A 25,252-nucleotide genomic window follows, 5' to 3' on the forward strand; every position below is an offset into this window, starting at 1 on the left:
TTATTATTATTATTATTATTATTATTACATTCTCGCCCCCCAGGCCTCGATGTGGGTCGGTGCCCTGTGCCCTGGTGGACTAATCCCCGTAATTAAAAAAAAAAATAATAATAATAATAATAATAACTAATAGTAATAATAATAATAACAAGTCCATGACATATTAGAAGCGCTGAAACACCTCTTGTCTGGCCGGGTTCAACCTAGCTCAGGGAACACGGGAGAACTCGGCTCTTTGGAATCCGGTGATCAAGAACACTCGTGATCAGATAGTATTCAGGCGTGACTGATCAAGAAGTTTGTTCTAGGACAGTGATCAGAAAATTCACCTCTCTCTCCCGTCCAAATGACTAGCTTGATCGTGTCAGCATTTGTCTTCGCTTGTTCTTCTTTCGTTCGTCTTTTTTTCGTTATTTTTTTTCTCTTTTGCCTTTTTCGTTTATTATTATTATTATTATTATTATTATTATTATTATTATTATTATTATTATTATTATTATTATTATTATTGTTTACTTTTCGTAATCTTCTTTTTGGTCTCTTCTTATTCTTCCTCTTCTTCTTCTTCCCCCCGGTGGTCATCGGGAAAAGAGGAGGACTTTAATAGACCTTTAACCATAAATAGACGATCTTGAAGACGAAGCTTGTTCCTCTCTCTCTCTCTCTCTCTCTCTCTCTCTCTCTCTCTCCCTGCACTGCTAACCCGTATTCAGCAACAGATAACACTGGTCAGACAAAGACGGGGTAACCATGACACTGGACTAGCGTTTGTCAGGCACAAGACAAAGGTATAACGGTGAGCTGTCTGATCCCTGGTGTCTCCAATAACAAGGTGTGTGAGGGAGAGGGAGGAATCGAGAGAGGGAGGAGAGGGCTGGAATGGAGGGAGATTGGGGAAAGGAAGGAATGGAGAGAGTGGGGGGAAGGAATGGAGAGAGAGTGGAGAAGGAAATGGAGAGGGAGAGGGGGGAAGGAAGAAATGGAGAGAGAGAGAGAGAGAGAGAGAGAGAGAGAGAGAGGAAAGGATAGAGGGAAGAAGGGAATGGAGAGAGAGAGAGAGAAGGAATGGGAGAGGGGAGAGGGGGGAAGGAAGAATGGAGAGAGAGAGAGAGAGAAAGAGAGAGGAGGAAAGTGATAGAGGGAAGAAGGAATGGGAGAGAGAGAGAGAGAGAAGGAATGGCGAAGAGAAAGAGAGGAGGAATGAGATAGTAGGATAGGGAATGGAGAGAGAGAGAGAGAGAGAGAGAGAGAGAGAGAGAGAGAGAGAGAGAGAGAGAGAGAGAGATTCGGGGAAGAGATAGAAGGTAATAGAGAGAGAGAGAGAGAAAGAGAGAGAAATGGATAGACAAAAGGAAAGAGTGTAAAAGAGAGAGAAACGATTGAACCCACTATACCTACAAAAAAAAGAAACCTTTAGATACGTATAACCCAGTGAAGTAAATCAACCAATGGCTTATTCTTGCTACACACACACACACACACACACACACACACACACACACACACACTAAAAAAAAATCCCCTCTTAAATGAAAGATGGAACAGCTGCCGAGGTTGTGGGTCTTCGCCTCCTCACCATCACCTCTGTTTGTTATTCTCTCATCATCGTACATCAGGCACCTGGGGGACTGGGCCTGGCACACGAGTAAACACAAAATGTAAACACAATTACCCGTCCGGCGGAGAATATGTGGCGTGAGACTTGACCTAACCTGACGTAGGCTGCTTGTTAAGATCCTCCTCACTAGTCCTCCTCCTCCTTCTCCTTCTCCTTCTCCTCCTCCTCCTCCTCCTCCTCCTCCTCCTCCTTCTCCTTCTTCCTGATTCTATTAATCTATCTACGTCCGACTTTTTAACACTCTATTCCTCAAGGGACTATATCAATACCTACCGACCTACCTACCCACCCACCCACCCACCACCCACCCACCCACCCACCTACCTACCCACCCACCCACCCTTTTTTCTGCTTAAATTCTTCATTCCATCACCCATGAGTCCACTACCAATCGGCTTCTCCATCCTTTTAATCCATCTCCTAATGCCGAGACATATTTGTTACATACCTGACATCCGGTGGGGTCGTCAAGGTGAGAGTGTGTACAGGTAAGACCAATTAAAGGCATGATAGAACTATGTGGTTATCCTAACGAAATCTGTTTAATGTTGTAGTGACTTCCATCCAGCCTCATACCTAACATGATATACTCACTCACTCTCCCGTCTTTCTTTCTCACTTTTTCTTTACTCTCTTTCTCTATCTGATTGTTTTGGTGTCTCTCTCTCTCTCTCTCTCTCTCTCTCTCTCTCTCTCTCTCTCTCTCTCTAGACTCTAACAAGACAGAAGCGGATGAGAGGCGGTCAAGGAGCAGCGGCTAATGGTCACAACAAACACGGGATAGATAGATGGTCACCAGATGATCCGCTCGACGCTCGTTAAGGGATACAGCTCTCAACCATGTCGTAGCAATGCTTCTATTAAATACCTCACCTAAAGATGGCCGGTTAGGTTAGGTTAAGTTAGGTTAGGTTAGGTTAGGTAAAAGAGAAATGTTTTGAAATGTAAGATTGTTTAAGGATTAAAGTCTTGGTTCCTTTTGTATACTGACAGATCAACAATCAGACAAATGATCGGAAGTGATCTGATGTCTTGTAATGGAGGTGTGTAGCCAGAACCCCAATTCTCAAAAGGCTCATAAGGTGAATTTTCCTCGTAACTGTAATAGCGCTTTTAATTGGCTAACTTAATCTAAACTATGGCGTCATTATTACTCTGAAACTCTAACGTAATAACGATCATTTAACCTCATTTACGAGATAATCTTAACGTAAAGAATCTTAGTGAATTAGGATAAAAATTTCAAACATTCGACCCGTGTGTGTGTGAGTGTGTGAGTGTGTGAGAGAGAGAGAGAGAGAGAGAAACATGGCCAGGGTCAGGGGTATGAACTGTCAGGGCTGGTGAGGGTGATGGGTGGGGAAGGTAATTTGGACAACGAGTTCTGGCCACACTGAGCCTCCGTGATACAACAGACCAACCAGTGTGACCAACTAGGGTCTACTCGGGACTACTTAGGGGCTACTTGCGAGCTACTTAGGATCTAGTGAGGGCTACTGGGGGCTTCCTAATGTCTACTTATCAGGGAAATTGCTTAAGTGACTTGAAGATATTGAGAAACTAAGATCGTTTACCGGCATAGACTGACGGTAAAGGATTATGGCTAATTCATGCTAACGAGGGTCTATTTTGGGGTCTTCCGAGGGCTACTTAGGACTACTGAAGGATATTTGGGTGTTACCTAGGACTTACGAAGGGTCTATTGGTAGCTATTTACAGCTACAGATGAAGGGAGGGACTATGGGACGTTTAGAGATGCTGAGGGCGCTAGGCTATCTTGGGGCTACCTTGTGGGAGGAGGGCCAGAGAGATTAAAGGCTACTGAGTAAGTAGATGAATCTTTTAAGGGCTTGAGGCTACTGGCGACATTGATATATCCTCCTGGGCTATTTGGGACTACTGTAGGCTACAGGGGGTTACTGTGGGCTACTGTGGGCTATTAAGGAACAGATCAGTGTCAAAGGCAAAGGTCAAGTACCGTATAATAATAATAATAATAATAATAATAATAATAATAATAATAATATAAAAAACAATGGAATTTGGATCACCTAAATATTAACTTCTCCAGGTTAGGTTAGGTTAGGTTAGGTTAAATCGTCTATGCAGTATGATAATGAAAATAAATCGTCTATTGGGAATCATCTATGAAACACGTAATCCCATGTAGAATCTCACTAAGATTAGGCTAAGTTAGGTTAGGTTAAGTAATGTTTTGGAGAGTCTCAATATAATATTCGACAATTTCTTCCTCTAAATCACCAAGAACCGAACTCTCCGTAATGGCTCTTTAACCTCTTCAGTATTTGACAAAGGGACGATTTATGTTCTCTCTCTATAAGACGATGGAATTCCCTTCTCCCTTTCCCTTTTAAACAATCATCATCTCTCTATACACAAAATTTATGACTTGTTTCTAACTACAACGCTTACCCAATGGAGCCACCTGGAGGAAGAGTAAAGAACATGCTATCCCACATCATCATCTAGTACTCTTAACCCCTATAGAAATTCATTGGAAAATAGTCTTAAAAGGAGGTGTTGACTCGTCCTCATCCTCCAGCGCCTTCTCCTCATTGGTGCTCATCGGTATAAAGTCCCTTTTGTTTTGTGCCATTAACCATCGCTAGTTGGAGTGTCTAATGAGCGAGGGAGGAAGTAGTTCCCAATTACCTGGTGGAGGGAGAATGACGGCGACACGGTCCTTGGTGGTAATTAAGGTGAGTTGCTTACCTGGGACACTGAGGGACACGAGTGTTTGTTTTGAGAGAGGGGGAAGAATCCTCGCTACTGACCCGCCGGCATGTTAGTGTTATATTCGTGGGAAAGTGTGTGTGTGTGTGTGTGTGTGTGTGTGTGTGTGTGAAATTAATAAAAAAGTATACATATATACAGTACATATATCCCACAAGCGATTTACAGCGTCAAAATTACCCAAATAATTAAAATGAAAGAGATTACTAGATGCATCAGTCCCCCCTGTTATCGAGTGATCGTCAATGGGCCGTTCACTGTTAACGGGAGCGTGTCTGTTGGTTGTTTATTGTTTGGATAGTGATTATAGCTCAGTTGTAATCACATTAGGTTTGGTCGGTTGTACTCTGGTAGTGGGACACCTGTGTAGTTATTAATTTGACGAAATATGTGTTTTTTTTACTTAGTATTTATCATTATTACTAGTTGATTTATTTTCATTATTTTTATTATTATTATTATTATTATTATTATTAGTAGTAGTAGTAGTAGTAGTAGTAGTAGTGTAGTAGTAGTAGTAGTAGTAATATCATTATCATTATCATCATTACCGAAAGAAGATAATTACATTTACTACCTATCTAGACCTTTATTTAATTAGTAATTTTGAAGGTAGAAGCGAATATACCTCCATTCTACATTACACTGGGCCTGGGAGTCAATAATTGGTGTTCGCTGGCACGATAAACACATTATACTGGATTTTCTGAAATAATTTCCCTCACATGTAAAAAAAAATATAGTTACGACTTTACTATATGCTATCCATAAAATGAAACATTGACATCAAAAGCTTAGTAATTACCTTTAGATACAACATTTTTTTTTTGACTCGATTATGTTGAATGTTGTGTCCTGTCCTCAAAACATAAGTCTCGTGGTCCTTTATCAACATGAGGATATACAAGGATTAACACAAGGCTAAACAACATTGGTATATATGATGCGTTTGTCCTATTAAGGATATCTACATTATTGGAATATTTCGATATATTTATAACCTAACCTAACCTAACCTAACCTAAATTTGTTGTAATGATAAGGTACGACGTCGTGTGTGTGTGTGTGTGTGTGTGTGTGTGTGTGTGTTATATCAATTTTTTTCCCAGTATTCCATCAATTCTTTCTAGGTCACCAAGCAACTCACCTGCCAGACATATTTTTTCTACAATCCGTACAGCATTTTTCTCCTCTCTCTCTCTCTCTCTCTCTCTCTCTCTCTCTCTCTCTCTCTCTCTCTCTCTCTCTCTCTTTTCGGGTATTAGAATCACCGAGAAACAGACTCACATACAAAGCAAAACCAATGACCCCTTCGCCCTACAGGTTGGGGGTGTTAATTACTGAGAGTGATTGATGAGGTACTCCAGGTGACACGAGTCATTACAGGTAGTACATATAGAGTTACCTGATCTGTTGCTTCCTTTGCAAGTACTTGTGAGAGAGAGAGAGAGAGAGAGAGAGAGAGAGAGAATAAAAAGTAGAAAAAAGAGAGAGAAGAGAGAAAAAAGAGAGAAAAATAAAATAGACAGAGAAAAAAAGAACCTCTCAGTTTTTATCAATATTGAACTATCCCAGTATGCTAATTATAACCATGCCAAAGACGCATGATTCATCCACCTCCGTCCAGTCACCCCTCCCCCCCCCAGGTGATTCATTCATGCCTGTGAGTGATCAGCTGAATCATAATAACAACCCAGCATTGTTTACCTGTTCTTGTTGAGGTTTTATCTAATATTGGCTTGTCGAGTGATCGGTGAGAGAAACAAAGGGAGTTAGTAAGTACAGAAGCGAGCAAGACGATATATTATGCTGTACACGTGTTGTAAGCAGGTGGTAGGTGGTGGTGGTGGTGGTTGTTGTTGGAGTGGGAGTGGTGGTGGTGTGGTAGTAGGAGTGGTCATGGTAGTGGTGGTAACGGCAGTCATAGATTAGATGTGTGTGTGTGTGTGTGTGTAACAATAATAATTAACGGTTTATTTAAAGAGCATAGCAGTTGCATAACTGGGGAATAGGTCACTTGATTGACAAATAATATACAAGTAACATAAGTGATACAAATATGATATATAAAAACTAGGTGGGGAAAAAGTCATACTTCAGGGCATTTCAACATAGTGATAGTGCAAAAAGGTAATATTGACTGGGAGTGAATACACTGGTTGATTACAAGTTGTGTGTGTGTGTGTGTGTGTGTGTGTGTGTGTGTGTGTGTGTGTGTGTGTGGTGCTCTATCATGTGAAATCTCTCTGTTTGACTCCAATATATAATAAAGCTTAAATCAACCTGGAAAAAATAGGAGAGAGTAAGCCTTTGCGTTAGGTGAATATATACTATAAATTGAACAATCCTTTTCATTTCCTGCAATGTTGATATCAATGCTGCAGGCCAGACCCCTCACCTTTGCCTCACGGTATCACAATATATATTTTTCTCCATAACCTTGAACAACAACTGACCATCCTATACAGTACCTAACCTAACCTAACCCTTTGCACTCAAGACCCATCGCCCCAGAGAGTTCTTTCGGCCGTAAGTCTCTGCCCTCCTCGCTCTCTCACCCTATCTCTCACCCATCCCCTTCTTACCTCCCTCCTTACCCCCTTTTCTATCCTTCACCTCTTTCCCCCTTCCCAGTCACCACCTTACCCTCCCTCTCACACCCTTCTCTCCCCCTCCATCACCCACTTCCCTCACTCACTCCCCTCATTCAGCCTCCTTACCTCCTCTCTCCCTCCCTCACCTCCTCTCTCCCTCCCTCACTTACCATACCAGAGAGAGCCTCGGTCACTCCCTACCTGCCGTCACCTTCAAGTGGGGACCAACTCACAGGGCGGATCATAATTCTTCTCCTGACGACGACTAATTCTCCCCACCCACCCCCTCCCCTTGTTTATATTATCTCTCAGGGATGCTCAGGGCCTCTTAAGGGTCGACTCCTAAGGGGGATTTGGTCTTATGAGGACATTTAACCCTTACGGTGAACAATTAGAGTTGACAGTGTGTGTGTGTGTGTGTGTGTGTGTGTGTGTGTGTGTAAAGCTGCCCAAAACATAGTTTATAAAGCACTTCATGGAAAAAAAATTATAGCAAAATATTAGTAATTAAATAGCAATAATCAGTAATATTTTCAGAAGGAAGACGAAAATAGGAGGAAATAATAATGATAATAATAATAATAATAATAATAATAATAATAATAATAATAATAATAATAATAATAAAATCCCAAACGTACACAATCCTTTCACAGCATCAACTCTTAAACAAAAACAAAAAACAAAAATCTAGGAATATCATATTAACTTTCTTTAAGACGCGGCCGACTCTTGTCTCTCTCTTGTATATCTTATTTTAACTTACAATATTAATTTCACAAGAAGGTAAAAAAAAAATATGGGAAGGAGACAAAAACGAATGGGTCATCAGAAGCCTAAGATGACACCACCACACCGCCACACCACCACACCAGCCACACCACCACCAGCCACACCGCCACACCAGCCACACCACCAGCCACACCGCCACAGCACCATGCTACACCGCCACACCACCACACCAGCCACACCAGCCCACACCACCACACCACCACACCAGCCACACCGCCACACCAGCCACACCGCCACACCAGCCACACCGCCACACCAGCCACACACCGCCACACCAGCCACACCGCCACAGCACCATACCACACCAGCCACACACCATACCACCACACCCACCACACACACCACACACCACACCGCCACATACCACCACACCACACAGCACCATACCACCACACCTCCCACACCAGCCACACCGCCACAGCACCATACCACCATACCATTCACACCAGCCACACCGCCACACCACCACACCACCACACCACCACCACACACCACCACACCTCTACAGCACCACACCGCTACAGCACCACACCGCTATACCACCACACCAGCCACACCACCACACCACCACAGCCTCGACGCGGCCATAGTTCCTGTTTACATAAAGGGTATTATTTTTTTTTCCTTATTGTAGTCTGTCCCTTTAGTATCACTAATGGAAGGACGGATATAAAAAATAAAAAGATTGTAGTGTTGCAGAGAGAGAGAGTAGAGAGAGAGAGAGAGAAAGAGAGAGAGAGAAGGGGGAAAGAGGGAGAAAGAGAAGGAAGTGGAAAGAGAGAGTAGAGTAGAGAGAAGAAAGAAAGAATGGGAGAGAGAGAGAGAGAGAGAGAGAGAGAGAGAGAGTCGTATAATCTCCTGAATGCCGTTTTGTTTTCTCTTGGCGGCATTGCAGTCGGGCGAACGTTCGTCAGGCGTTGTTTTTTATGAGAATGGCCTTCCCCGAGCAGGTTGGGTATAGTCAGATGCTGTTGAATACTCGTGCAGGCGTTGATGAGTGCCTGTGTTGGCGTTGATGAGTGCTTGTGTTGGCGTGTGATGAATCCTTGTGTTGGCGTTGGTGAATGCTTGTGTTGGCGTTGATGAGTGTTTGTGTTGGCGTAGCTAAATGCTCGTAATGACGCAGCTGACCATCCGTATTATTACCGCCAAATGCTCGTCTTGGTGTTCATGAGTGTTCATACTGGTGTGGCTAAGTGTTCATACTGGTGTGGCTAAGTGTTCATAGTGGCCTGACTAAATGTTCATACTGGTGATATTTTCATACTGGTGTCCTTTTAAACGTTGGCAAAATGTAAAAGTAGATTTATTAAAGCAGGTTATTGATATATCTGCATTGTGTTGTGTGTGATTTATGAGTTAGTGTGTTTGTGTGATAATAATCGGAGAGTTGGTTTTTGAATGTGATTTACTTCCTTGGTGATTTATGAAGGCAAGGGGAAGGAAGGTGGGAGGGAGGGGGGAGGATGGAAGGAAGGAGGGGTGGGGGCGGAGTGGAGGGAGGGAAGGAGGCAGGAAAGGTAGGAGGAAGTGGAGGGAGAAAGGGAGGGAGGTAGAGAAGGAAGGAAGGAAAGAAGGGAGGAGGGAAGCTGTTTCTTGTATCAGCAAAAATATAACATATGGGAATTTTAGAAGTTAATGAATGGTGTGTTGGTTAGGTTAGGTTAGGTTAGGTCAGGTCGGGTTAGGTTAGGTTAGGTCAGGTCAGGTCAGGTCGGGTTAGGTTAGGTTAGGTCAGGTCTGGTTAGGTTAGGTTAAATCTTATGTTAAAATACGCTAGAGGGCTAATCCTTATGTGATCTTTATAAAATTCATTGAGTAATATTATTTCATTCTGTCGTCTTGTTAAGTCTTTGTTATTTCAGCTGAGGTATAAACAGTTGAACGATGGTGTAGGTCTGTTCCTAATGTGTTTGTTGGATGTTGTCGTAAGCGTTGGTGTCTTTTGAGGTGTTGATTTAGTTTAGTATAGAACTGTACCATTAGTGTAGTCATGAAAATAGCTGTGAGAAAAGGAATGACTCTCTCTCTCTCTCTCTCTGTTTATCTATTTCTATTTTACTTTCTCTTTCTTTCTTCCCCTTTATCTACATCGCTCTGTCTCCCTCTCTCTCTATACCCTCTATATCTTTCCATTTATCTCCGTTTATCTCGGCCTGAAATATACAAATCTCTCTCTCTCTCTCTCTCTCTCTTTCTCTCTTTCTCTTCTCCCGAAAAACAGCTCCTCCTCCCCCTTCCTCTTCCTTCTTCTCCTGCCCGTTCCTCCTCCTTCCTCTCTCTCATCATCCCCTTCCTCTTACTCCTCCCCCCTCCCGTCTCATGCTCCTCCTCCTTCCTTTCCCCCTCTCATTATCCTTCTTCCTCTTACTCCTCCTCCTCCTCCTCCTCCTCCTTCCTTTCCTCCCCTCCAGCTCCCCCTGTACAGAGGTTGTCGACCGATCTCTCATCCGAGGTGTTGAAGGCATCACACCTGAGCACTACAGAGTCACTTTCTTGGTCTCTCAGCTGATTGCTTCTTCAGGCGACTTTACATAGAGATGGAGAAAATTGGTCCTCCTGTTAGCACTTGCCAGGAATTGCTAGTGTGTTAGTGTGTTCTGATATGCTTTGGAGATAGGCTATAGTGTGTTAATGTGTTCTGATATACTTTGGAGATAGGCTATAGTGTGTTAATGTGTTCTGATATACTTTGGAGATAGCCTATAGTGTGTTAATGTTCAATTATACCTTAACGAGAGACCATATGGTATATTTAAAGGTATATTGGTACTTCGGCGAGAATCGATATACTGTAACCATTTATATCCAAGACAGACAGACAGAAAGAGACAGACAGACAGACAGACAGACAGACAGACAGACAGACAGAGATAAATGACAGGGACAACACAAACAATATCAAGAATCATTATATTCAAGAGACATTTAAATATCATAGAAGAAAAAATAATGTAATTAAATGAGATGAAAGAAAATGAATTGTTTTTCCATTGTTCATTTACCTTTTATTTCTGTATATAAAAAATTTATTGTAATAATGTATAATAGACAGACAGGTAGATTAATTGCGACAGGTAGATAAAAAAAGGAAGGACGGGGAGAAAGCTAAACAGACAGAAAAACAGAAAGACGGATGGAATAACAGACGAACAGACAGACAGACAGACAGACAGATGGTAATAATAGGCAAAAAGACACATAAAAATACAAAGGGAATGACAAGTAAACAGAAGAGTAAAGAAAGACTAAAGCGGTAGAGAGAGAGAGAGAGAGAGAGAGAGAGAGAGAGAGAGAGAGAGAGAGAGAGAGAGAGAGATAAGTGACTGGAGGAGGATATCAAACTGACGCCTCTCTCTCTCTCTCTCTCTCTCACTAAGTTCTTCCCTCTCCCACTTTCTCCCTCTCACCCAGTCTCTCCCTTTCATGCTTTCTCCCTCTCACTCCTTCACTGTTGACGTTGCACTCACCGCTTATTGTGTCTAGTGGTGGCGGCGACGACTGGGAGGGAGAGAGTGGGAGAGGAGGGGGAGAGGAGGGGGAGAGGAGAGGGGATGGGAGAGTGGATGGGAGAGTGCTTGAGAGAGTTGGTATATATGTGGACTTTAAATGGAATGATATTACGTTGGAATTTTTATCTAATGGACTTAAATGGGATTATATGAAGCTGGTTGGTATATACGGTGTTCTTAATGGTGTTTGGTATATACGGTGTCCTTAATGGTGGTATATTATGGTGTTTGGTATATACGGTTTTCTTAATGGTGTTATAATACCTTAGTTGGTATATGTGGCCTATTAAATAGTGATATATTATGGCACTTACTATATATGGTGTTTTAATGGTGAAAGAAATAGAATTATGTGAATATATGAATATGTAAATATTTAGAACATTATAATATATACAGCATATAATACAGGAAATTACATACACACCACAAAAAAAAATCTAAAAAAATCAGGCAATATGTTAATTATGACAATTTAATTATCTTACCTTTAATTATCTTACTATGTGTGTGAGTGATGTACCTGCATTTTTTTTACCTTACAAAACATAAAGGTACTGTATATATAGGTATATTTTTTCATTTCCAATATGTAACAAATTATTATCATTATTATTTCAATTTTACTTTGGCTTTCCATCGTATATAAAAATTTTTTGGGCGAGCATATTTTTCTGGTCTATATCTTATACTGTAGTAATGTTTATATTATTAACACAATTTTAATGGTTGTCGATTGATGTTGTCTCGTGTTCTTACTGAGGAAAACATGTTTTTGTTTTTGTCGACATTAATTAATTGTTATTATCCTTATATTTTTCATTCTATTGTATTGTATTTTTTTAACCTTGTTTTAACTGAATGCTATGAATATTTCAGTCATATTTTATGTATGCATATAAATATACATACATACATATTCTGAACTAGGAAAACAAAAATATATAACATATTAGTTATTGCACACGATTACACATATTTCAAAACATATATATATATACACACACACACGAATTTTTTCTTAGAATATTATATAAAAATCATTAGAACTCTATTAATTTTAGGCGGATATATTTGTAAAGGCTTTTCATATCACAATTAACATATTGTATATAATATAATAAGTGCGTAGAACATATTATTTATTACACCTAAATTATTCACTTTCCGTCAATACTTCCGATAGATATTGTATAGAAATGAACCAAAAATACAATAAAATTCACGACACGGAAAATCTTAAGATACTAAACGACTAAACACCGGTGGTAATAGAGACGAATAACGTGGAGACCAAGAGACTAGGAGACCAGGAGACCTATGTTCATACACTTGGAGACTGACACTGAGGATCTAACGCCTACGGTTCTTTGTATTGAGTCTCTTGTGTTTTGCTTCGTGACAGCTGGGTGCGTCACGTCCTGTGTGGCGCAGCAGGAAACGACGCTTACTCAGTCTCTCAGTCGGGGTATAGAAGTCTCGGTATGGGAATCTTCTGTGCTCTGGGTGTTTAGACGTTGTTATCTTGAGTTAAAAAATGTTTATATGGATTGTGAATGTCTCTTAAGATGTTGATGTTATGATGTTATTACTACACGTCAGTTTGCATGTTAGCTCCGGCAGTGTCAGTGTTCTTTAGCTGACGGATGACAAAAGCGGTAGTGTTGTGTCAGCTTGATGGCGGGAAGTGTCAGCGCCTGGGTGTAGCGATGAGAAGAGCAATGCTAGAAGGGATAAAAATGGTTAATGTCAGGAGAAGAATCGCAGTTTTATTATTATTATTATTATTATTATTATTGTCTAAGAGAAGGGACCATCAGCCTTAACTAAAGGTCTCTCGGTCAGGTCAAGTTACGTGCGGTTGGTCCGTGTTGTCTGAAAGATGAACGGTCCAGCGGTCCTGTTCGTGGTAGTCTATATTAACATGGTACAATTTGACACTGAGTTGATAACAGCAAGACAACATCAACGAGAAGACATGAAAGCGGACTTCACAAAATATCGCCAGAAGGAAGCTCAACAGTTACGTATATCATATAGCTGCGGGGAGAACAACAGCTAAATTCACGATAGCTGAGGGAGAACAAGATTATGCGATACTTATAGGAGAATAACAGCTAAAGATAAAATAGAGGAATAACAAAAGCTAAATTTACGATAGCTGAAGGAGAACAAAATAATACGATACCTATAGGAGAACAAAAGCTAAAGATAAAATAGAGAAATAACAACAGCTAAATATACGATAGCTACAGGTAATCAGATTATAAAGACGACAGAGTTAAGGAAAGACCGATAGGAGACTAACTTGACCGCATTGTCCTTCAGTGGTCCCAGAACACCACCTTCGGGTAAAACACCGTCCAGCCACAATGATCGCTTAAACGGGATGTCTCGCTGTCTTCAAGCTCCTGTGTGTTGTAGTTTGTGTTCTTTATGTTTATAGTGTGTATTACTGCGTTACAACATCAAGGTCGTTAAGTGCGTGTATTATAAGGTTAGGGTAGGTTAGGTTAGGTTAGGTTATTAATTACACAAGTGAGATACAACTTTTTCTGTGGTGTAAGTTAACATAGAGAAATAATGTTGTTTTGAAGTGATTTAGTGTTTCATTTAATTCCAGGATCTTTGTACACCCTTCACCTTGAATTAGTTTCGAAACACAAATAACAATATTCTCTGTAATAATGTATTTCAATAGCTAAGGTCAATAACTCATCCTCTAATCAATAACTATACAACAACTTTTAAAAATTAACTAAGATACAATTTTATGTTTTTGGAATAATTTTAACTTTTTTTAGTTTCTATGATGAACTTCCTTACTTAAATAACTAAAGTCTTCAATGCTTTACTAAGGGGAAGCCACTTTTAATATTTGGGTAATGCCAGATGATTTTTATTCAGCATAGAGGCGAGAGCAACCCAGTACACATGCTGTTAGTAGAGTATCTCCACCAAGCTCCTACACAACAGTTGCTAATTAACATATACAGTACATCTCTCTGTTGACGGAACGAACAGTATTGGTGTTGATGTTTTAATGCAATACTGCACTTCAGCACCCCAAGGCCTTAAAAGCACGTGTAATATATTAATAATTTTACTCATGATCATTAATTACTAGGTCAGCTGTATTATAGTAACTAATGAATTCTTGTTCTTTTGAAATTATAGATGTCAGCCTGAGAAAATTTGCCATATATGAATTGCTAAATGGAAAATAGAGTTGAAATGAGAAGAAATTTACACTTCATATATAGATGTGTAGAAAGATTCAGCTTAGTGGAGTGCAAGGTTAAAGGTGGTAACTGATATTTCATGTGTGTGTGTGTCATTGTTTTTCTGTTTGTTTTTTTTTTGCTTTAGGGTATTTTGTTTTGTTTTTGTCTGTTGTTGTTCACTGTAGTTTATTTTGTGTTTGATCTCTCTCTTTACCTTTACTGTTATTTGTATAACCGGAAATTGCTTTCTTTATCCTTCTTTCTAACTATTACTCCAGGATCTCTCTGAAGGAAATTACATATATACGTACATACAGAGATACATAAAATACATGCATATATACATACATACATACACCATATAAACGAACTACAATACCAGCATACACACATACATATACATACATAAATATCAATATGTATGTATATTTTCCTGACAAATAAATTAAAAATAGCATTAGATTACAAAAAAATCATTAAATTGTATAAACCAACATTAAAGGGCAATTAAGAATGAGGATATTACCTGGGAGACGCACACAGTCCTTAACACCTGAGATTATAAATACCTATGCTTACTATATCACCTGAGACACAAGACAGACAGACAGACATACGGTAAATATATATATATCATCATTCTACCTGTATACTTTATATTATACCGATACAAAATCCTACACCGAGTTTCATATATATATATTTTTTTGCTATATATCTTTTAGGTAAATAACAGAGAAGGAAAGTATATATATATTTTGCTACACTTTTTTATTACGCAGGAAATAACTTTTTAACACTGATAGAAACCTTTTAGCAGATATGATTTAGCGAAAGGTGATGTCTTGCAGCGAAATGTAATCATGTTCATTGTTCTCTTTTTATTTGTTATATGGATTAATTACCTTTATATAAAACTGAGGATGATATTTTATTTTTTTACGCCATTTACGATTAATTCTTGTTTTAAGTTTAATAATAATAATAATAATAATAATCTTGACCTGTAATCAGTGTCAACAGTGCTAAACATACTACCATTTGGTGTTATAATGACACACACACACACACACAGATAGTCCTTATAACTTTATATATGTTGATAAGTCAGTTAGATAAGATATACGCTGATAATTAAGAATTGGCTCACGCACCTTGTTGCTCCATTATTTCTGACTAAATCGTAAACAGATACGCTCGTAATGTTTAAAGTTTCTCGAAAGTTTGGCTCTTGGACCTCTCTCTCTCTCTCTCTCTCTCTCTCTCTCTCTCTCTCTCTCTCTCTCTCTTCCAAACCTCAAAGACTTATCTCCTGAACTATAAATAAAACTAATAAGGCACAACACACATTTATAAATTCTTAGACAAAAGGTTCCTCTACGAATCACGTCTTCAGAGGTTCCATACTTATGAGCTATTTTCCAGAGACTTTGAGACGGTGGATGGGGGCCAAATAGGGGTTGTTTTCTCCCTCTGTTGAATTTCTAAGTCCTTCTGAGGAGGGTTTGGATTATTCAGAGCCAAGCCATCCCCATCCATCCGCCTCCTCCCCCCCCTTCCTTCCTTCCTTCCCTTCCTTCCTCCCTTCCCTTCCTTCCTCCCATGTGTTAAGTTTACTCTGATTCACTCGCCTGTATGTCTGTCTGCCTGTGTCTGTTTGTTCGTGTGTTTGTATGATTTGGTATTGTTTGTTTTTCATAGTTTTAGCGGGATGAGGGGGGGGGGATATTTGCCCGTATCATGTGACATCGGTGGAAGATTCTGACAACGCTTGACAGCACGAATAAGGATGGATGACAAGGACAGCGCTTGACAGCATGTAACAGTATGCCTACAGTTTGAGTTTGACACTGCTTGCTATGATGGATAATATGACAACGAAAACTTTTATTAAAATGACAACGCTTGCTATGGTTAGCTACTAGACAACACTAAGATTAGTTCGACAACGTTTGTAAGATAAGATCGTTAACGCTTGCCATCATTTGCTGGGGTCAGCGTGACAAGGTGTGACACAGGATAGCAGGATTAATTTGACTAAGCTTGTTAGGTTAATCCACGACCACGCTTGAAGGGATTATTTCAATAACACTCGCCCGAAGCAGCTTAACAGAGCTTCTGTTAACGGTTACCTGAATAACTTACAGAATGCCCGACATCCAAGATCAACAACTACTGTTAACATCATATTAACAACGTTTGAATGAACAAGCTTATTAACGTCTTCCAGCTTCATTTTAATAACACTTCAATAAAAAATAACGCTTGCCGACAGCTTAACAAAGCTTGAATGAATAGTGAATAAACTTATTACTTTACCACATCAGCTTAATATCGCTTAAAGTAATATATATCAGCTTAATAACGCTTTCATAAATAAATTCAACAACGCTTGAATGAACCAACTTAACAACGCTTGCCAATATAAGCATAACAACGTTGTAGAATATAAATTTAAACACTCGCATGAATAAACCTTATCCACTCCTACCGGGACCAGCTTGACAATGCATGGCGGTCTGTGTCCAATCAGATCTTACTAAACAACTACGAATTTGTGAAAAAAAAATTGTTAGGCAGGAAATTGTATCACGTTGGTCGGTTTATATAGACAAGTCAGGATAAAATTTTGGTCACAATAGCTGGACTGAAAATCGCAATTCCTATAACTAACACAAGATGAGACTTAAAATTTATTCAAAACGTGTAATAATAGTAATAGCATTTATAGATTTTGTTTAATAATTTCAAGATTTATTTCATAGATAACGAAAGCTACATGGACAACCTGAGAAATAAAAACAAGAGAGAAACTAGACTAAATTAATGAAGATATGATAAAATAATATTATACCCATATGAAGGTAATTTTCAGAGCGTGGTTGTTTAATTTCAGATTCAATGACGTCAAATGCAATGAAATAAAACTTTATTTAATACAAAAACAATAAATAAATAATAGACGTTTGAAAACTAAACCAATATTTTAAAACATCATAAAACCAAAATTCTAAGGATATTTTTACAGAGTTTAGTTTTAAGTTCAGTAAACATTAAGACGACGAGAACAACTTGATTTAAATACAATTACAGGAGAAACTATTGAAATCCAAATTAAGAAATCGTCAAATAATACTGAAGCTATATATATTCACGTAACCAAGGTATTATTATCAATCTGACCTAACCTAACCTAACCCAACCAAGAAATATAGTAAAATAAATAATATAGAAATAATACTTATGTGGTTAATATATTGTCAAGAGTTTAATGGCATAAATTAAAATAAAAAACGAAACCCACAAATTAAAAGGTAGATAAAAAACCCAAAAAAACAAACCAAGAAATGTGGGAAAATGTCACTGACGTCTGTAGTTCGAGATCCTGTCAAACGTCACAGAAGCCAGACAGAGAGAATCGTAGTTAAAGATGAGACAGAAATAATGTACGATTGAGAAATACGGAAAATGAATCATGTGTGGTAAAATAAACGGAATCCGATTAAAATGCAAAATGAGACGAAGCTGTGAATAAAAAAAATAATAGGGTGTAAAATAATGTTGATTTCTGGAGTTAAAAATGACACAAAACGCCTTGATATCTAATGTTTAAAATCACGTTAATATTAAGATATATTAGATCAGAATATTATAAGAGATTATACCAAACACTGATACCGGATGTTTAAAATCACAAAATAATATTAATAAACGTTACGCTATCGATCGTAAAAACTCGTAAAAGCAAACGAAATTTAAAATAATAATGAGAGCAAGATGGAAAATATTATTCTCAAATAGGAAACTGGAATTACAGCAAAAAGGTATTATTATTATTTCTTTTTAATCACTGTATCCACATGACTCAGACGGCGGTCAGCTGAACCTACACTACCAGTGACCACAACCAACTGGTGGTGGTGTGGGCTGGCGGGCATGGCGACGGGGGAGGCAAGAGAGGAAGAGAGAGAGAGAGAGGGAGGGAGGGAGGGAGGGAGGGAGGAACAGAGAGAGAGGGAGAGAGGGAGGGAGGAACAGAGAGAGTCCCGCCCATACACCCACTGACCATCCTGCCATCCTAGTTTTCTTCAATATTATATCTCGCTTTCTTTCCCTGTTGAGACTTTATGCGTAATATTTAAAATTCTTTTTTATGTTAGGGATTTGTCGATGGATTTGAAGAATAATAATTAATATGAATGTCTCACTAAGATGTTTTAGGTAAATGATAACATTACCCGGTGTTGGGTATGGCCGTGCCCAGCTTCCAAACAAACACAGTAGCTCCGCCCTCTCAGTTTAGGCAATATTGCTTTACATCTTATTTACATTTACGTCAATATTATGTAAATTCATGGGATATTCCTAAAGTATAAGGCACAGTTGGGTTACGATGGACCAAGACATCATCAAGGGACACTAATATAAGTAATAGTTTGGTGGTGTTGGGGGGGTTTAGTGATGCGTTGCACTCACTTTGTCCGTCTAAGAGTTTCTCGGTACTTTTCTCTTGACAGAATTTTTCGACATCACATCTGGAGGATTTTCTGGGTATAATAAATGAGTTTTGATCCTGGAAGACAGAGGAAATTTCTCCCCTCCACCTTAAAAATCTCATCTTGGCAGGAGTCTGGTCCTGTTAGGCTCCTCCCCTTGACCCTCGGTCTCTTGACTGGTGGCGCCGCCCTGGTGGCTGACGTAGCAACTAACGATATATTATTTCGTGTATTTACGAAAAAGTAAAAAATGAAAACGCTATATTGTCACAAGAGAGAAGAAATAAACATAAAACATTCGAGTGGAATCGATGTTAACAAATCCCGAGGCCGCAACTCGCGACAAAGTTAGCCATGAAATTACGATGTCTCGCGAGCGACGGCAACCGAGTGGGTCGCGGCCCAAGTTACAAGTACGGGTGGTAGTGTGGTCCAGCAGTTAGTTTATATCTCGCGCTGTCGGAGGGAGGATGTACCACTTATCTCCCGTGGTCACTTGTGAACTCCGCTGACATGATCGAGCTGTGCTAACATAACCAAACACGAACCATTGTGAATCTGTGGTAACCATTACCTACCACCAGAATGAAGGTTATCGTGGCATTATACGTGCTCGCAAGTGTTTTTGCAGCATGTTCTCCGACATTTGTATACAATGCTCCCGAAAACTGTGACTGGACATTGCGCGACGCTCAGAGAGAGGAAGTGTCCCTCTCATGCAGCCTGAGAACCATTGGCAGTGACTTTGCCGGCAATAACTTTACCATTTCCCAAAGTGAACATATATCTGAACTGGAAATTCTCTGCAGTGATGTGTTGTTCTTCCAATCCTCGCTCCAGCCGCGGATGTTCCAGCGACTCTACAATCTCGACACTATTGCTATCGAGTATTGTAAACTGACGAACCTCCCGGCCGGTGCTTTCCTCGGCCTAGATGCCATGAAGCGGTTGTCAGTGAGGACCCACAACAGCGACTGGAGTGCCATGGCTCTGGAACTGGCACCTGACAGCCTGGTCGGGATGCCACATCTGGAGCGCCTCGACCTAGGACAGAACAACATCTGGAACCTGCCCGAGAGAGTGTTTTGTCCTCTGCCAGCACTGCGTCATCTCAACCTCACCTGGAATCGTCTTCAAGATGTGTCCGAGGTCGGGGTCACAGGCAGTTGCGGGGCTCACTTGGTCACCCTTGACCTCTCTGGTAATGACCTGGTTGTGCTGCCCGAGTCTGGCCTGGCCGGGTTACAGTCACTGCGGGAACTTTACCTGCAGTACAATGATGTGTCCATGCTGGCTGACGGAGCGTTCTTAGGGCTCACCTCACTCAACGTGCTCAACATCTCTAGCAATCGTCTGGTGGCGCTTCCGCCGGAGGTGTTCAACGAGACTCTGGGCCTGACGGAGCTGTACATGCAGAACAACAGTGTGAGTGTGTTAGCCCCGGGACTCTTCGCTGCCCTCAACCAGCTGACAGTCCTGGACATGTCGCACAACCAGCTCACGTCAGAGTGGGTGACAGCGGACACCTTCCGTGGCCTCCTTAGGTTGATAGTGCTCAACCTCAGTCACAACCGCCTGGCTCAGGTTACGCTCGACATGTTCCGCGACCTGTCAACCCTCCAGGTACTCGACCTGAGTCATAATGACCTGATAGTGGTAAGTGACATGACGTTCTCTCCTCTTGCCAATCTACATCGGTTGGACCTGAGCTACAACCTTCTGCTGGCTGTGGAAGCTCGTAGCCTCTCGGGTCTCCACGTGTTGTCTTCTCTCTCCGTCGCCCACAACAATCTCTCCAGGATCGCTTCAGAAGCTTTCGACAACTGCACCAGTCTTCGAGACCTCCGTCTTGAGTACAACTTCCTTCAGGAGATTCCAGAGGCTGTGCGTGAGGCTGTGTCCCTGCGAACTCTCAGGATCAGCCACAACCAGCTAGTCAGTGTCTCCCAAGATGACCTTACCAGCCTCTCAGCACTTCGGCACCTTGACCTCTCTAATAATCTCCTGAGAGGGTTGTGTAAGAGCTGTTTGGCTGGACTGGAAGACCTTGAAGTGCTGGATCTCTCCAGTAACGAGCTGGGGTCAGTGCCTCATGGTGTGTTCGACACTAACACAGGCCTCCAGCTGCTGCGTATGGACGGTAACAAGATGAGTGATATCAACGGGTTGTTCGCTTCTTTGTCTAACTTACTCTGGCTCAACGTGTCAGACAACAGAATAACTTGGTTCGATTACGCTCTCATTCCTAATCAGCTTCAGTACCTAGATCTTCATAAAAATAAAATTGGTGATTTAGGGAATTATTTCAGTCTGGAGAGCAAGTTGCAACTGAGGACCCTTGATGCGAGTCATAATCAGTTAGAAACGCTGACAGGAGTGTCCGTACCAAACAGTGTAGAGCTGCTTTTTGTAAATAGCAACAGAATTACACGTATAGGTGCTGGAACTTTCTCTGAGAAACATAACCTTTCTATGGTGGACTTGTACGATAATCTCCTTAGTAAACTTGACCTCAATTCCATCAACCTTCCCCCTGTACCCGAGGACCGTGACCTTCCCGAGTTCTATATCGGCGGTAACCCCATCTTCTGCGACTGCAATATGGAGTGGATGCACCGCGTCCACCAGATCAGTGGGCTGAGGCAACACCCGCGCGTCATGGACCTCGACAAGGTGATTTGCACGCTCCCTTACCCACGGTCCGAGGAGAACCGAGTCGCATTCTTGGAGACTCAACCCTCCCAGTTCCTCTGTCCTTACACCTCTCACTGCTTCGCTCTCTGTCAATGCTGCGACTTCATTGCTTGCGACTGTCAGATGACGTGTCCCAAAGGTTGTTCCTGTTATCACGATGAGACGTGGGCCACCAACATTGTCGACTGTTCATCTAGAAATCATCACCAACTCCCAGACGACATCCCCATGGACGCCACAGTCGTGTTCATGGACAACAATGAGATGCCAGTCCTCGATGCTCACCAGCTCATCGGCCGTAAGAACATGATGTCCCTTTATCTCAACAGTTCTAGGATTGAAAGGATCCAGAATAGAACTTTCCATGGCCTGTCGTCCCTCAAGCAGCTTCATCTGCACGACAACATGTTAGTTGAGCTCGAGGGTTACGAGTTTGAGCATCTCCAGCACCTTCGCGAGTTATATCTTCAAAACAATCGACTGAAGGTGATCAATAATGCTACTTTCGCTGACTTGAAAGCACTTGAAGTCCTCAGATTGGACGGGAACTTCTTGTTTGACTTCCCTGTTTGGCACTTGAAGCTCAACAAGGGCTTAAAGGATGTCATTCTGGGCGTCAACTTGTGGTCCTGTCAGTGTCAGTATATGGTGGACTTCAAGAACTGGCTCATCCGGGAGACGGACGTGGTCAAGGACGCCAAGACAATATATTGTGTGTCCAATTCCTCCGGAGATCCTGGTCCATATGTCCTGGAGAGCTCCTACTCCTGTGAAAACTTCGTGGCGACGTCCATCGTGCAGGAGAAACTTGAGAATGACTTCTTGCAACCAGTATTGATTACGTTAGGCATCTTCTTTGTGGTTCTGGTGATTGGTGTGGTGTTCGCAGTGTTCAGGGTGCGTTTGCAAGCCAGCGTGTCGAAAAAATGTGGCTTGAAGTGCTTCCCTTCACAGCCCACACCATCCAAAGAGGATGACAGGAACTTGATTTATGACGCCTTCGTCAGTTATAGTGAAATGGACGCTCCATTCGTGACGGAGGTGTTTGCCTCGGAGCTGGAGAACGGTGATCCCTCATATAAACTGTGTCTTGCATCCAGAGATTATCAAACTGTAGGTACATATGTGGGCGATTTTATTGTTCATTCGATAGAGTCAAGTCACAAGATAATTCTAGTCCTAACTAAAAATTTTGTTGATCACGATTGGTGTAAATTCTCATTCAAGGCGGCCCACTTAGAGGCACTGAAAAGCCTTAAAAATCGTGTAATAGTCGTAGTGTGCGGTGATGTGAACGAGAGTGACATGGATTCTGATCTTGCAGCCATTGTCAAAAGTGCAACCAAACTGAAGTACGAAGATAAGTCCTTCTGGAGTAAGCTTCACGCTGCTCTGCCAGGGGGAGCCAACAAGAACCACCAGTGCTACATCACCGAGACCAACTACATCATGAGGAACAGCGTGCCGGTGCTGACGCCGTCTCACACCCTCAACAAACAGGGCCAGCTGGTGCCCAACATGGTGCTTACTAACACCATCAAAACCCCAGTGTCTCACTATCACCAGCAGCACCACTACCACCAGACGCAGCCGTCCATAAATAGTGACCCTGGCGAGCTAGACAAGACCTTCGTCAGCGTGGAGACGACCCAGTCCAGCCTCGCCCCAAGTCTTAACCACTCCTACATGTCCATCGACTACGCCGCCGCCCGCAACTCTCACATCTACGCCTCCATTGACGAGACGACGCCGGCGTTGCCCCCGTCCACGCTGCCATCGGTGCACAGTCTCCACCATCACCTCCGTCAGCAGCAACAGCAGCTCGAGCGACGTCAGTATATCCCACAGGAGCTGCACTGTAGCAGTCAACAGCGTCGACCTCTCTCTGGCACCACGTTACAAACATTCGACCAGCCAGCAGTCAGTGCGTCCTATTTCATATAAATATGTATTAAATGTTTTGTTTTTTGAGTGAGAGAGAAAGATAAAAGTATATATATCTATAACTGTTAAGCGTGCACAGTGAGAAAGGTACATGTTTATGTGTGAGAGAGAAGTGAGACACACACCCTCATGTTGACAGTTGTGTGTGGAGGAGGAGGGAGGGGTGAGGGTGTGGTAGCGTAGGGCGAGAGTCAAGGAGTGTGTCACGTATATCTGAGTCTAGTCAACAACACTTTGAGTGAGAGGTGGTCTAGTGCCTTCACATTACGGCCTTTGTTGTAGCGATGTGGCTGGTGATGACGATACTCCCTTTACCTGTAGCTTGTGTTGCTCCGCTCTTGTTTGCTGTCTCACCTGTACATAATGTATAAACATGACTTATATGTATAAATCGTGATATCTATGGCCAAAGTGTGATAATTACTAGCTGTTACATTGAGCTCAACTCATGAGTCATAACGGGTATTTTTATAAAATCAAATAATTACAAAAATAAAATGATGATTTGTTATATGTTTATTTTTACGACCTTGAATTAAATAAACTAATTCTTGAGCATTTATGTTTATATGCAATGATAAATAAATACCACTCTACTTCCATGATGTATATAAGGGAAAACTCTCTAAAAATGATATATAAATATGGTACAAATATATGTATATGGACAAAGTAATGAAATTATCTATAAGGTAAAATATCAGTTGAAAATAAATGTGAACGAAAAGAAACATTAAACTGAGAAGAGAAATGAATGAGACTCAGTAAATGCCTCAGAAAACATTCCCACGGCTTAGCAGATGAGCTATAGATAAACACAAAGTTGCCAAGATGAAAAAAACAATTATTTATACACAACTAATGAAAAATATACAAAGATAATGAGGAGAATCTAAAAAAAATGTATAATAATCTTACAAATCTAACACAACAAATATATGACTAACATTCCTGAAAAATATTAAATTATGAAGGCGCCATCTGAACTACATTAACACACGTGGGAAAGATATTGGAATATTCTTTGGACAATTATTTATTTTACCATAACAAATAAAAGATAAAAATAAATAAAACGAATAAGAAAAGAAAATACTTAATAGAAAGGAAAAAAATTGATTCAGAAAAATACTAATAGGAACCTGAAGGACGTTATAGGATGGTAGGGAAACACTGTAGACCACAGAACCCCACCCTACCTGACCCACACTTGTGACCACCACCCCACCCCCCCCACTAGCGAACCATCACCACCACTACCCCCTACTACTACCCTACCTTACTGCCTCTGATACCACCACCACCCACTACACTACTACCTGGGACACCGCCAATACCTCCTTGGGACACCACCGTCAACACCACTACCTACTAGGGACATCACTGGCCACGACCATCCCGGGACATCACCACTCCTCTCTGGGACACAACTATTTTCATTTTCTGTCTGTCTTTTAGTTTTTCTTTAAATGTCTTTATCTGTCTATCTTTCTATACTTATTTATCTGTCTACCTTCACTTATCTATATTTCGTTTCACATTTATCGATATAATTATTTATGTCAATCAATTTTTTCATATATTGTAGTCTGTCTATCTATCTATCCTTCTTTACATCTGCATC

The 25,252-nt window shown here is 41.0% G+C and overlaps 1 protein-coding gene across 1 annotated transcript; it reads left to right on the forward strand.

Moving 5' to 3' along the window:
• Positions 1-19,442: 19,442 nt before the first annotated feature.
• On the forward strand, positions 19,443-24,137 carry LOC121866380 (toll-like receptor Tollo). The gene has a single exon (XM_042366016.1). It carries the CDS (start codon positions 19,576-19,578, stop codon positions 23,626-23,628), a length of 4,053 nt encoding a protein of 1,350 aa, XP_042221950.1. The 5' UTR covers positions 19,443-19,575; the 3' UTR covers positions 23,629-24,137.
• The last annotated feature ends 1,115 nt before the right edge of the window (positions 24,138-25,252 follow it).

The sequence above is a fragment of the Homarus americanus genome, unplaced genomic scaffold (assembly GCF_018991925.1).
Source record: "Homarus americanus isolate GMGI-L3 unplaced genomic scaffold, GMGI_Hamer_2.0 scaffold16430, whole genome shotgun sequence".
NCBI lineage: Eukaryota > Metazoa > Arthropoda > Malacostraca > Decapoda > Nephropidae > Homarus > Homarus americanus.

Coding starts and splice junctions, on each gene's coding strand:
- LOC121866380 (XM_042366016.1), top strand. CDS start 19,576: ATGAAGGTTATCGTGGCATTATACGTGCTCGCAAGTGTTTTTGCAGCA.